This window comes from Manis pentadactyla, chromosome 3 (assembly GCF_030020395.1).
Source record: "Manis pentadactyla isolate mManPen7 chromosome 3, mManPen7.hap1, whole genome shotgun sequence".
In the NCBI taxonomy this organism is placed as follows: domain Eukaryota; kingdom Metazoa; phylum Chordata; class Mammalia; order Pholidota; family Manidae; genus Manis; species Manis pentadactyla.
In genome coordinates this window covers 2,954,335-2,968,163 of record NC_080021.1, presented here as the reverse complement: position 1 = coordinate 2,968,163, position 13,829 = coordinate 2,954,335, and the positions used below count along the sequence as shown (strand labels likewise).

The 13,829-nt window shown below is 41.1% G+C and overlaps 1 protein-coding gene across 10 annotated transcripts in view; it reads left to right on the top strand.

The window, feature by feature from the left end:
* PTK2 (protein tyrosine kinase 2) overlaps nt 1-13,829 on the top strand; it is a 294,240-nt gene that overhangs the window by 84,201 nt on the left and 196,210 nt on the right. The window contains exon 3 of one of the 10 annotated variants that reach the window (XM_057497653.1): nt 10,443-10,597. The exons of the other annotated variants lie outside the window; for them this stretch is intronic. Within the exon in view, the coding sequence (XP_057353636.1) occupies nt 10,573-10,597 (25 nt within the window). The 5' untranslated portion in view covers nt 10,443-10,572. The remainder of the gene's footprint in view (nt 1-10,442; nt 10,598-13,829) is intronic. 10 annotated transcript variants of the gene reach the window in all.

Sequence of the window (13,829 nt, the reverse complement as noted above, 5' to 3'; positions counted from 1 at the left end):
TAAACACCTCTCAGCGGTAGTCATCCTGCCTGGAGTAGTACAACCAAAGCCTCTGACTGGTCTGAATGGGCTCAGTGCTGTCCAGCTGCACACCTGACCCCAGCCAGGCTACTCACCTGCTTCTGGAGCTGGGCCTCCCTGCTTCCCTGCATGTGGTTTTTGCACTGGCTGCTTGGATCACTCTCATCTCCACCGCAGCTATGTCTTCTTGGGTATGACATTTGATATGCCCTTTCTGAGGACTCTGCCTCAGACCTCAGTCTGCGGAGCCTGGCCATGCCCAAGTCTGGGTGATGTGTGTGTTTGCCAGCATCCCCCCAACCACTTAGTGTACTTGTCTGTGGTGGTCTTTCTTAAGGGGACAGAAGTGCAGGGGCTGTTTCCTGTTTTCCACTTGGTCCTGTTATCAGTCTATCCTGCCTGCCTAGGAGAGTGCCTTCTATGGAGTCTAATGCAGTGTGGGGAAGGGTGCAAATTAGTGGTGGGAAGTAAGTAAATAGACTAAAGAAAATTCTGACATAACTTGGTCATTTTGATGTAGGTGGCCCAGTGTATGGTTCCCCAAGTTTGTGTGTAGGGACTGCAGTGATCTTGTTAAAGTGCAGGTGCTGCTAACTGGGTTGGCCGTGGGGCTCTCAGGTGGCGCCTCCTCCTCAATACATGGGGTGGCAGGAGTCTGGTGTGGAAGGGAAAACACACTTTGGAGCCAACACTGGCAGCTGTGTAATTTCAGGCAGATTACTTAACCTCTCAGTACCTCAGGGTCCTTACTGGTAAATGAGATTACTAATAGGACCTACCATACAGGATTGGTGCGTGGATCAGTAGATCCTGTCACATAGTGACTGGTGTACAGATGTGTGCTGCATAATCATTGGCGGCTGCATCATTATAAAGCAAACTGTAGATCTCATCGTCTTTTACATGTACATTTATATTTAATCCTTGTGGTAGTCCTGCAAGATCAGTGCTATTACTATACTGTTTGCAAATTCAAAAATAGAGAGTCAGGTTAAAAGACTTGTTGAAATGTTAACAGAGCTGAATATAAAGCCAGTCCTCCTAAGTCCTGTCTGAGCATCATGACACCGTAACTACTCCCAACTTAATTTTTTAAAATTGTATTATTATTATTATTATTTTGGTATCATTAATCTACAATTAAGAAGAACATTATGTTTACTAGACTTCCCCCATCACAAGTCCCTCCCACAAACCCCATTACAGTCACTGTCCATCAGCGTGTAGTAAGATGCTGTAGAATCACTACTTGTCTTCTCTGTGTTGCACAGCCCTCCCCATACATCCCCCTATATTATACATGCTAATCGTAATGCCCCCTTTCTTTTTCGCCGCCCTTATCCCTCCCTTCCCACCCATCCTCCCCAGTCCCTTTCCCTTTGGTAACTGTTAGTCCAATCTTGGGTTCTGTGATTCTGCTACTGTTTTGTTCCTTCAGTTTTTCTTTGTTCTTATACTCCACATATGAGTGAAATCATTTGGTACTTGTCTTTCTCCACCTGGCTTATTTCACTGAGCATAATACCCTCTAGTTCCATCCATGTTGTTGCAAATGGTAGGATCTGTTTTTTTCTTATGGCTGAATAATATTCCATTGTGTATATGTACCACATCTTCTTTATCCATTCATCTACTGATGGACACTTAGGTTGCTTCCATATCTTGGCTATTGTAAATAGTGCTGCGATAAACACAGGGGTGCATATGTCTTTTTCAAACTGGGCTGCTGCATTCTTAGGGTAAATTCCTGTAAGTGGTATTCCTGGGTCTAATGGTATTTCTATTTTGAGCTCTTTGAGGAACTTCCATACTGCTTTCCACAATGGTTGAACTAATTTACATTCCCGCCAACAGTGTAGGAGGGTTCCCCTTTCTCCACAACCGTGCCAACATTTGTTGTTGTTTGTCTTTTGGATGGTGGCCATCCTTACTGGTGTGAGGTGATATCTCATTGTGGTTTTAATTTGCATTTCTCTGATGACTAGCGATGTGGAGCATCTTTTCATGTGTCTGTTGACCATCTGAATTTCTTCTTTAGAGAACTGTCTATTCAGCATCTCTGCCCATTTTTTAATTGGATTATTTGCTTTTTGTTTGTTGAGGTGCATGAGCTCTTTATGTATTTTAAATGTCAACCCTTTATCAGATCTGTCATTTACGAATATATTCTTCCATACTGTAGGATACCTTTTGTTCTATTCATGGTGTCCTTTGCTGTACAGAAGCTTTTCAGCTTGATATAGTCCCATTTGTTCATTTTTGCGTTTGTTTCCCTTGCCTGGGGAGATATGTTCAAGAAGAGGTCACTCATGATTATGTCTAAGAGATTTTTGCCTATGTTTTTTTCTAAGAGTTTTATGGTTTCATGACTTACATTCAAGTCTTTGCTCCATTTCGAATTTACTTTTGTGTATGGGGTTAGACAGTGTTCCAGTTTCATTCTCTTACATGTAGCTGTCCAGTTTTGCTAGCACCATCTGTTGAAGAGACTGTCATTTCCCCATTGTATGTCCATGGCTCCTTTATCGTATATTAATTGACCATATACGTTTGGGTTAATGTCTGGAGTATCTGTTCTGTTCCACTGGTCTGTGGCTCTGTTCTTGTGCTGGTACCAAATTGTCTCGATTACTATGGCTTTGTAGTAGAGCTTGAAGTTGGGTAGCGAGATCCCCCACACTTTATTCTTCCTTCTCAGGGTTGCGTTGGCTATTTGGGGTCTTTGGTGTTTCCATATGAATTTTTGAACTATTTGTTCCAGTTTGTTGAAGAATGTTGTTGGTAATTTGATAGGGATTGCATCAAATCTGTATTGCTTTGGGCAGGACAGGCATTTTGACGATATTAATTCTGCCTAGCCAAGAGCATGGGATGAGTTTCCATTTGTTAGTGTCCTCTTTAATTTCTCTTAAGACTGTCTTGTAGTTTTCAGTGTATAGGTCTTTCACTTCCTTGGTTAGGTTTATTCCTAGGTATTTTATTCTTTTTGGTTTTTTTAAAATTAATTAATTTATTTTATTGTCATTAATCTACAATTACATGAAGAATATTATGTTCCCCCCTTCACCAAATCCCGCCCACAAACCCCATTACAGTCACTGTCCATCAGCCTAGTAAGATGCTGTAGAATCACTAGTTGTCTTCTCTGTGTTGCACAGCCCTCCCCATGCACCCCCCTACACTATACATGCTAATCATAATGTCCCCTTTCTTTTTCCCCATCCTTATCCCTCTCTTCCCTCCCTTTCTCCCCAGTCCCTTTCCCTTTGGTAACTGTTAGTCCATTCTTAGGTTCTATGATTCTGCTGCTGTTTTGTTCCTTCAGTCTTTCTTTGTTCCTATAGTCTTTGGGTTTGAGGTGAGTCTCTTGTAAGCAGCATAGAGATGGGTCTTGCTTTTTCATCCATTCTATTATTCTGTGTCTTTTGATTGGTGCATTCAGTCCATTTACATTTAGGGTGATTATTGAAAGATATGTACTTATTGCCATTGCAGGCTTTAGATTCATGGTTACCAAAGGTTCAAGGTTAGCTTCTTTAGTATCTTACTGTCTAACTTAACTCACTTATTGAGCTATTTTAGACACTGTCTGGTCATTTTTAATTTTTCTCCCTTCTTATTCCTCCTCCTCTGTTCTTTATATGTTGGTTGTTTTATTCTGTGCTCTTTTGTGCTTCCTTTAACTGCTTTTGTGGGTAGTTGATTTTATTTTTTGCCTTTAGTTAGTATTTGGTTGGTCTGCTTTCTTTGCTGTGATTTTATTTTCTCTGGTGACATCTATTTAGTTTTAGAAGTGCTCCCATCTAGAGCAGTCCCTCTAAAATACCCTGTAGAGGTGGTTTGTGGGAGGCAAATTCCCTCAACTTTTGCTTGTCTGGCAATTGTTTAATCCCTCCTTCATATTTAAATGATAATCATGCTGGATACAGTATTCTTGGTTCAAGGCCCTTCTGTTTCATTGCGTTAAGTATATCATGCCATTCTCTTCTGGCCTGTAAGGTTTCTGTTGAGAAGTCTGATGATAGCCTGGTGGGTTTTCCTTTTGTAGGTGACCTTTTCCCTCTCTCTAGCTGACCTTAAAACTCTGTCCTTGTTCTTGATCTTTGCCATTTTAATTATTATGTGTCTTGGTGTTGTCCTCCTTGGATCCTTTCTGTTGGGAGTTCTGTACACTTCCATGGCGTGATCGATTATTTCCTCTGCCAGTTTGGGGAAGTTTTCAGCAATTATTTCTTCAAATACTCTTTCTATTCCTTTCTTCTTCTTCTGGTACCCCTATAATGCGGATATTGTTCCTTTTGGATTGGTCACACGGTTCTCTTAATATTGTTTCATTCCTGAAGATCCTTTTATCTCTCTCTGCGTCAGCTTCTATGCGTTCTTGTTCTCTGGTTTCTGTTCCATCAATGGCCTCTTGCATCTTATCCATTCTGTTTATAAATCCTTCCAGAGATTGTTTCATTTCTGTAATCTCCCTCCAGACATCTGTAATCTCCCTCCGGACTTCATCCCTTAGCTCTTGCATATTTCTCTGCATCTCCATCAGCGTGGTTATGAGCTTTATTTTTAATTCTTTTTCAGGAAGACTGGTTAGGTCTATCTCCTTCTCAGGGTTTGCCTCTGTGATCTTGGTCTGTATCAATTTCTTCTGCCTTTTCATGGTGATAGATATATTTGTGGGGAGTTGGCATGTGTGTTGGGTAAGAGAAAGTCCCTTCTTGCCAGTTTATGGCCTTCCTCTCCTGGGAGAACAGCGGCCTCTAGCAGCTTGTGCTGGGCATCTGCGCGCAGACGGGGCTTCTGATCTTCCCAGCCGCTATGGAGTTTATTTAGCTCTGCAGTTGCTGTGGGCGTGGCCGGCCTCAGGCTGCTGCTCCAATGTGGCGGAGCCGCGTCGGAGTGGGAAGAGGCGGGAGGCTGTTTATTGCGGTGAGGGGCCTCCAAGCTGCGCTGTGGGGCTTCGGGCACCCAGATCTCCCTGAGGTTCGCAGCTACTGGGCGAAGTGTCCCAGGGCTCTTCTGTCCAGCTGTGCGGTCCCTGTCCCTTTAAGACTTCCAAAAAGCACTCGCTTTTCTTTGTCCCAGGTGTGCTGGCTGCAGGTACCCACTCACAGGTCTTGCTGCCCTATTTCCCTAGTTTCCAGCACCCCATGCATGCACTGTGTCTGCGCTCTGGTGCGGATGCCTGGGGCTGGCTACTTAGCAGTCCTGGGCTCCCTCCCCCTCCCCACTCCGACTCCTCTCCTCCCGCCCGGAGCTGGGGTGAGGGGCGCTCGGGTCCCCCCGGGCCGGGGCTTGTATCTTACCCCCTTCGCGAGGTGCTGGGTTCTCGCAGGTGTGGATGTGGTCTGGCTGTTGTCCTGTGTCTTCTGGTCTCTCTTTTAGGATTAGTTGTATTTGTTGTATTTTCAAAAATATATATGGTTTTGGGAGGAGATTGCCGCTGCTCTACTCACACTGCCCTACTCACACTGCCATCTTGGTTCTCTCCTCAGGTATTTTATTCTTTTTGATGCAGTTGTGAATGAAATTGTTTTCCTGATTTTTCTTTCTATTAGTTCATTGTTAATGTATAGGAAAGCTGCAGATTTCTGTGTATTAATTTTGTATACTGCAACTTTGCTGAATTCTGATATTAGTTCTAGTAGTTTTGGAGTGGAGTCTTAAGGGTTTTTTATGTACAATATCATGTCATCTGCAAATAGTGACAGTTTGACCTCTTCTTTACCAATCTGGATTCCTTTTATTTCTTTGTTTTGTCTAATTGCCGTGGCTAGGACCTCCAGTACTATGTTGAATAACAGTGGGGAGAGTGGGCATCCCTGTCTTATTCCCAATCTCAGGGGAAAAGCTTTCAGCTTCTTGCTGTTCAGTATGATGTTGGCTGTGGGTTTATCATACATGGGCTTTATTATGTTGAGATACTTGACGTCTATACCCATTTTGTTGAGAGTTTTTATGAATTGATGTTGAATTTTGTCGAATGCTTTTTCAGCATCTATGGAGATGATCATGTGGTTTTTGTCTTTTTATTTATGTGCTGGATGATGTTGATGGATTTTCGAATATTGTACCATCCTTGCATGCCTGGGATGAATCCCACTTGGTCATGGTGTATGATCCTCTTGATGTATTCTTTAATTTGGTTTGCTAATATTTTGTTGAGTATTTTTGCATCTACGTTCATCAGGGATATTGGTCTCTAATTTTCTTTTTTGGTGGGGTCTTTGCCTGGTTTTGGTATTAGGGTGATGTTGGCCTCATAGAATGAGGTTGGGAGTATTCCCTCCTCTTCTGTTTTTTTGGAAAACTTTAAGGAGAATGGGTATTATGTCTTCTCCGTATGTCTGATAAAATTCTGAGGTAAATCCATCTGGCCCGGGGGTTTTGTTCTTGGGTAGTTTTTTCATTACCGCTTCAATTTCGTTGCTGGTAATTGGTCTGTTTAGATTTTCTGTTTCTTCCTTGGTCAGTCTTGGAAGGTTGTATTTTTCTGGGAAGTTGTTCATTTCTTCTAGGTTTTCCAGCATGTTAGCATATAAGTTTTCATAGTATTCTCTAATAATTCTTTGTATTTCTGTGGGGTCCGTCGTAATTTTTCCTTTCTCGTTTCTGATACTGTTGATTTGTGTTGACTCTCTTTTCTTCTTAATAAGTCTGGCTAGAGGCTTATCTATTATGTTTATTTTCTCGAAGAACCAGCTCTTGGTTTCATTGATTTTTGCTATTGTTTTATTCTTCTCAATTTTATTTATTTCTTCTCTGATCTTTATTATGTCCCTCCTTCTGCTGACCTTAGGCCTCATCTGTTCTTCTTTTTCCAATTTCGATAATTGTGACATTAGACCATTCATTTGGGATTGCTCTTCCTTTTTTAAATATGCTTGGATTGCTATATACTTTCCTCTTAAGACTGCTTTTGCTGTGTCTCACAGAAGTTGGGGCTTAGTGTTGTTGTTGTCATTTGTTTCCATATATTGCTGGATCTCCATTTTGATTTGGTCATTGATCCATTGATTATTTAGGAGCGTGTTGTTAAGCCTCCATGTGTTTGTGAGCCTCTTTGCTTTCTTTGTACAGTTTATTTCTAGTTTTATGCCTTTGTGGTCTGAAAAGTTGGTTGGTAGGATTTCAATCTTTTGGAATTTTCTGAGGCTCTTTTTGTGGCCTAGTATGTGGTCTATTCTGGAGAATGTTCCATGTGCACTTGAGAAGAATGTGTATCCTGTTGCTTTTGGGTGTAGAGTTCTATAGATGTCTATTAGGTCCATCTGTTCTAGTGTGTTGTTCAGAGCCTCTGTGTCCTTACTTATTTTCTGTCTGGTGTATCTATCCTGAGTGGTGTGTTGGAGTCTCCTAAAATGAATGCATTGCCCTCTATTTCCTCCTTCCGTTCTGTGAGTATTTGTTTCACATATGCTGGTGCTCCTGTATTGGGTGCATATATATTTATAATGGTTATATCCTCTTGTTGGACTGACCCCTTTATCATTATGTAATGTCCTTCTTTATCTCTTGTTACTCTCTTTGTTTTGAGGTCTATTTTGTCTGATACCAGTACTGCACCACCTGCTTTTTTCTCCCTGTTGTTTGCATGAAATATCTTTTTCCTTCCCTTGACTTTTAGTCTGCGCATGTCTTTGGGTTTGAGGTGAATCTCTTGAAAGCAGCGTATAGATGGGTCTTGCTTTTTTATCCAATCTATTACTCTGTGTCTTTTGATTGGTGCATTCAGTCCATTTACATTTAGGGTGATTATTGAAAGATATGTACTTATTGCCACTGCAGGCTTTAGATTTGTGGTTACCGAAGGTTCAAGGTTAATTTCCTTACTATCTAAGAGTCTAACTTAACTCACTTAATATGCTATTACAAACAGAATCTAAAGGTTCTTTTTTTTTTCCTCCTCCTTTTTCTTCCTCCTCCATTCTTTATATGTTAGGTATCATATTCTGTATTCTTTGTCTATCCCGTGATTAACTTTGGGGATAGTTATTTTAATTTTGCATTTGCTTAGTAATTAGCTGTCCTACTTTCTTTACTGTGGTTTCATTTCCTGTGGTGACAGCTATTAAACTTTAGGAACACTTCCATCTGTAGCAGTCCCTCCAAAATAGACTGTAGAGATGATTAGTGGGAGGTAAATTCTCCCAGCTTTTGCTTATCTGGAAATTGTTTAATCCTCCCTTCAAATTTAAATGATAATCATGCCAAATAAAGTGATCTTGGTTCCAGGCCCTTCTGCTTCATTGCGTTAAATACATCATGCCACTCCCTTCTGGCCTGTAAGGTTTCTGCTGAGAAGTCTGATGTTAGCCTGATGGGCTTTCCTTTGTATGTGATCTTATTTCTCTCTCTGGCTGCTTTTAATAGTCTGTCGTTACCCTTTATCTTTGAATGTTATTGTTATATGCTTGATGTTGTCTTCCTTGGTTCCCTTATGTTCGGAGATCTGTGGATCTCCATAGCCTGAGAGACTATCTCCTTCCCCATATTGGAGAAGTTTTCAGCAACTACCTCCTCAAAGACACTGTGTATCCCTTTCTCTCTTTGTTCTTCTTCTGGTGTCACTGTAATGTGAATATTGTTCTGTTTGAATTGGTCACACAGTTCTGTCAATATTCTTTCATTCTTAGAGGTCCTTTTTTCCTCTCTGTGCCTCAGCTTCTTTGTATTCCTCTTCTCTAGTTTCTATTTGATTTATCATCTCCTCCACCATATCCAATCTGCTTTTAATATCCTCCATCGTGCATCTCAAGGATTGGATCTCCGTCCTGAATTCATTCCTGAGTTCTTGGATGTCTTTCCATACCTCCATTAGGATGTTGATGATTTTTATTTTGAACTCCCTTTCAGGAAGAGTCATGAGGTCCATGTCATTTAAATCTTTCTTGGGGGTTGTGTTAATAATTTTACTCTGGACCAGGTTTCTTTGGAGTTTCATATTTGCATATGGCGCCCTCTCGTGTCCAGAAGCTCTACTCTTGAGCTGCTTAGCCTCTGAAGCAATGTTGGGGGTCGCAGGGGAGCAGTATTGGTGCCTGTGGGGAGGAAAGAGCTGTTTCCTGCTTCCCAGCTGCTGTGCTTATCTCCACTGCCTGAGCCAGTGGGCCGGGCACACAGGTATAAGCTTTTGTCCCAGAGCAGCTGGATATGGATCCCTGCTTTCCACAAGTGGCTGGAATCTCAGTCTCTCCTGGAATTCTGCCTGTATTAGCTTTCCAACCCCATAATCACACGAGTATCATGAAAGCACCATGAAATGTAGGTTTGTGCTCCCAGAGCAGATCTCTGGAGCTAGGTATTCAGCAGTCCCAGGCCTTCCACTCCCTCCCTGCTCCGTTTCTCTTACTCCCACCGGTGAGCTGAGGTGGGGGAAGGGCTTGGGTCCCCCTGAGCCACAGCTTTGGTTCGTTACCCTGTTCCATGAGGTCTGCTCTTTTCTCCAGGTGTGTGCATTCTGGCGCCGTCCTCTTTCCTATTGCTCTCTCAGGATTAGTTGCACCAACTATATTTTCTAATTGTATACAGTTTTAGGAGGAAGCCTCTGTCTCTTCTCTCACGCAGCCATCTTTAATCCACCTCTCAACTTAATTTTTTAAAACCGTACACTGGAGTTAGTTTTAGAGTTTAAGAGACTAAAATATGATGATCAAAGCCCATTAAAAAATATTTGGCAGCTGTTAGTTTTTCATTGTGGACCAGTAGAAAAGAGTATTTAATGAACTAATGAATTTAAATACCCAGATATTCAAGAGGAGCTTCACGGAGGACTTGGAACTTTGCCTCTGCATGACTCCTGGCAGATTCGAGCTGCCCTGCCTCCCGGTTCTTCTTGAGCTCACTGGGCTCTGTTTGGGTTGCCCTCTCTGCACTGCAGGCAGAAGTTTCCTCCTGGTCTCTCTTCGTCTGCTTTCCCACTCGAGGGGTCACAGTCATATACCACCTATGTCCAAAATGTTTCCTCCATTTTGTGCACCTTTCTAGTTCCTTATTGGTGGTGGTGGGTTGTAAATCCAGATGCTGTTACTTCCTCATTTTGAAGTCTCATTGATTCTCTCCTGTATGTTGGGGTTAATGCCTACTTCTTTGGATTCATATCAATTAAATGGGATAGTGTGTAAAACAAACCGACTTAGGTACGTAACACACTGGCAATATTCAGTAAAAGACTTTTCATTTGTGTTTTTGTCTTCTACCTTGTAACACTTGACTCAGTTCTGTTTCATTTAATAGAGGTTAGGTATTTGCTATCTTTGAGTAAATTTGGATTTTAATTATGTACTTAGTGAGCATTCTGCCAAATTGCCTGACCTGGGTTCTAGTTGTGTACTTTTTTGACCTTCATGTGCCAGATGTCAGGTACAGTGGGAAGACTACATTCTCTTGAGGTGGGCCTCTGTCTTTGCTTCTCTTTGCAGCAGAGTACCATGAACGCTTTGTATTTCCTGTCTACACCACCTGTCTTTATGCACTGTCTGGACCCACTCTCATCAGACTTTTCTCCCCACCATCCGCTGCACTGAAACCATCATCTTTGAAGTTAACTAAATGCAGATGGTCTCCTTTTGTCCAGGTACGCATGTGATACCTCTTTTCTTCTGGAAACATTTCCTTGACTTGGATTTTAAGCGATCACTCTTGGTTTACCTCCTAATCTACTGACTACAGCTTCTTAGTTTCCTCCGCTAGCTCTTCCTATCTCTCTTAACTTTAAACATTACAGAGAGTAGACTCAGTTTTCAAACTTCCTTCCAGTTGGAAAGTGGCCCTATGAGGGAACAGATGGAAAAGAGTTAAGAGGCATGGAGGGATGGAGGCATGGTTGACCATCTCTCTGTCCCAGGGTTCTGAGGCCCATTACAGAGTGCAGTGCCTGGAGGAGATCATTACAGTGGGTCAGGGAGTCGGGTTTGAAAGAATACTAAGAGTGGAAGGTACCAGGGAAGTTTGTAAAGAATGGGTACTCTTTCCAAATAGGCAAGACTGCTGTGGAACATGATAAGAAGAACACAGAAGCTTTGAAGGTTGTGTAGGCCATGTACTCACATGTGTAAAGAAGAGGTATAGAAGCACCCCTCCCCCCAGCTAAAAATTTCGTGATTTTTCTACTGTTTGAAGGACTCTTATTGTGGTAGAGTCTAAGGAAAGCTTTTTGATGCTATATGCAGTATATTAGATGTAAACTTAGAAGTACTTAAGTGCTGAAAAATTCCATGTAGATTTTCTACATTCATTTTAAACATCTGTGTTAAGAAATTCTTCTTAATATATAATTTAACTATAAAATCATAGTACAGAAAAATATTTTAACCATGCTTCTTTCACCTGGGAGACTTATAGTTAGTAACAAAGAGGTGTCTGAGAAAGTATATCATGATTAATGTGCTAGAAGCAATTAGGAATCAAGGACTGTCTTAATCTGGCTCCAGGGAGAAAGTCCTTATTATTGTGTTTTCCAGGAGACCTGGCAGTGCATGCCATGACACACAGATTTACCCAGCTGTCCAAGCAGCCATTCCATCTAGCCACACTTCTGTCCATGCTCTTTGATCACATTAGCTACCATTTATTGAATGACACCAGGAATGATAAGGAAGCAGACCTCTACCATCTCACTTCCCCCATTGCCAGTCAATCCCAGAAAAGTTGGAGAAGGGTCTGTTACATGACGTGGCAGGCCCATCACATTCCCTGTGCAGAGCTCACAGAGTCTGCTTCAGACAGCATCCTTCCTTTCATGCATTTATCCATTAGTATACATTTAGTTATTCCTAGTATTTTGACTACCGTGGTGAATAATTCTGTGTGCATCCCTGTATTGAGTAACGGGGACTGCTTCACTGAGCTTTAGGATTTTAGGGGCAGAAGTCAAGACAATTTGGTACTGGCGTAAGAACAGACCCATAGATCAATGTAGCAGACTAGAGAGCCCAGATATAAACCCAAGCATATATGGTCAATTAATATACAGTAAAGGAGCCATGGGCATACAGTGGGGAAATGACAGCCTCTTTAACCAATGGTGTTGGCAAAACTGGACAGCTAAATGTAAGGGAATGAAACTGGTTATTGTCTAACTCCATACACAAGAATAAACTAGAAATGGATTAAAGAGCTGAATGTAAGTCATGAAACCATAAAACCCATAGAAGAAAACATGCAAAAATCTCTTGAATATAAGCATGAGCAACTTTTTCCTGAACATATCTCCTTGGGCAAGGGAGAGAAACTCAATAATGAACAAGTAGGACTACGTCAAACTAAAAAGCTTCTGTATAGCAAAAGGACACCATTGGCAGAACAAAAAGGTGTCCTAGAGTATGGGAGAATATATTTGTAAACGAATTATCTGATAAGGGGTTAATAATATCCAGAATACACAATGAGCTCACACACCTAAACACCCAAAAAGCAAATAACCCCATTAAAAAAGGGATGGAGGATCTGAACAGACACTTCTCCAAAGAAGAAATACAGATGGCCAACAGGCACATGAAAAGAAGCTCCACATCACTAATCATCAGGGAAATTCAAATCAGAACTACAATGTGATATCACCTCATAGTAGTTAGGATTGCCAACATCCAAAAGTCAAGAAACAACAAATGCTGGCAAGGATGCGGAGAAAGGGGAACCCTTTCTACCCTACTACACTGCTGGTGGGAATGTAAGTTCGTTCAACCATTGTGGAATGCAATATGGAACTTTCTCAAAAAACTAAAAATAGAACTTGACTCAGGAATTCCACTTCGAGGAATTTACCAAAAAAAAAAAACCAAAAAAAGATCCCAGATTCAAGAAGACACATGGACCCCTATGTTTATCGCAACACTATTTACAGTAGCCAAGATACAGAGGCAACCTAAATGTCCATCAGTAGATGAATGGATAAAGTAGTTGTGATACATATACAGAATGGAATATTATTCAGCCATAAGAAAAAAACAAATCCTACCATTTGCAACAATATGGTCTGAGCTAGAAGGTATTACGCTCAGTGAAATAAGCCAGGCAGAGAAAGACAACTACCAAATGATTTCTGTCATTTGTGGAGCATAACAATGAAGCAAAACTGAAGGAACAAAAAAGCAGCAGACTTACAGACTCCAAGAATGGTCTAGTGGTTACCAAAGGGAAAGGGGGGAGGGAGGAAGAAGGGGATTAAGGGGCATTACGATTATCACACATACTGTTAGGGAGGATATGGGGAAAGGCAGTACAGAGAAGACAAGTAGTGACTCTATAGCATCTTACTACGCTGATGGATAGTGACTGCAGTTGGGTGTGGGGGGGGACTTGATAATATGGGTGAATGTTGTAACCACAGTGCTGCTCATGTGAAACATTCATAACATTGTATATAAATGATACCTTAATAAAAAAAAGTTATTGCAGTTACCGTATTAAGAAAGGAAAAGATCTGTTCTCTGTCTGGATCCCAAAAGATCTCTTCAACATTTGTTTTAGGAATGGTGTTGTTAAATATATAGAAAAGATTATTTCTAATTATTTCTAGGTTTTCCTCCTTTTATGTAAGGGGACAGATTGCAGTGTTGTCCAGTGGCCATCAGTGGACTATCACAGGTAGCTGGTATATATCAAGTCTTTTGAACTGTTGTTTTTCCTTATTATTATTCATAGCCTTTTCTTTTTTAGTAATTTTAATATACCTCTATGTGTCTGAGTTTAGATATATACAAGTAGGTTATGATAGTTTTAACTTTTGATTGAAAATCCATTTGTCTTATCAGCACTTTAGTATGGCTTTATAAAATATAAGTATGCATAAATAGGCAATAATATAA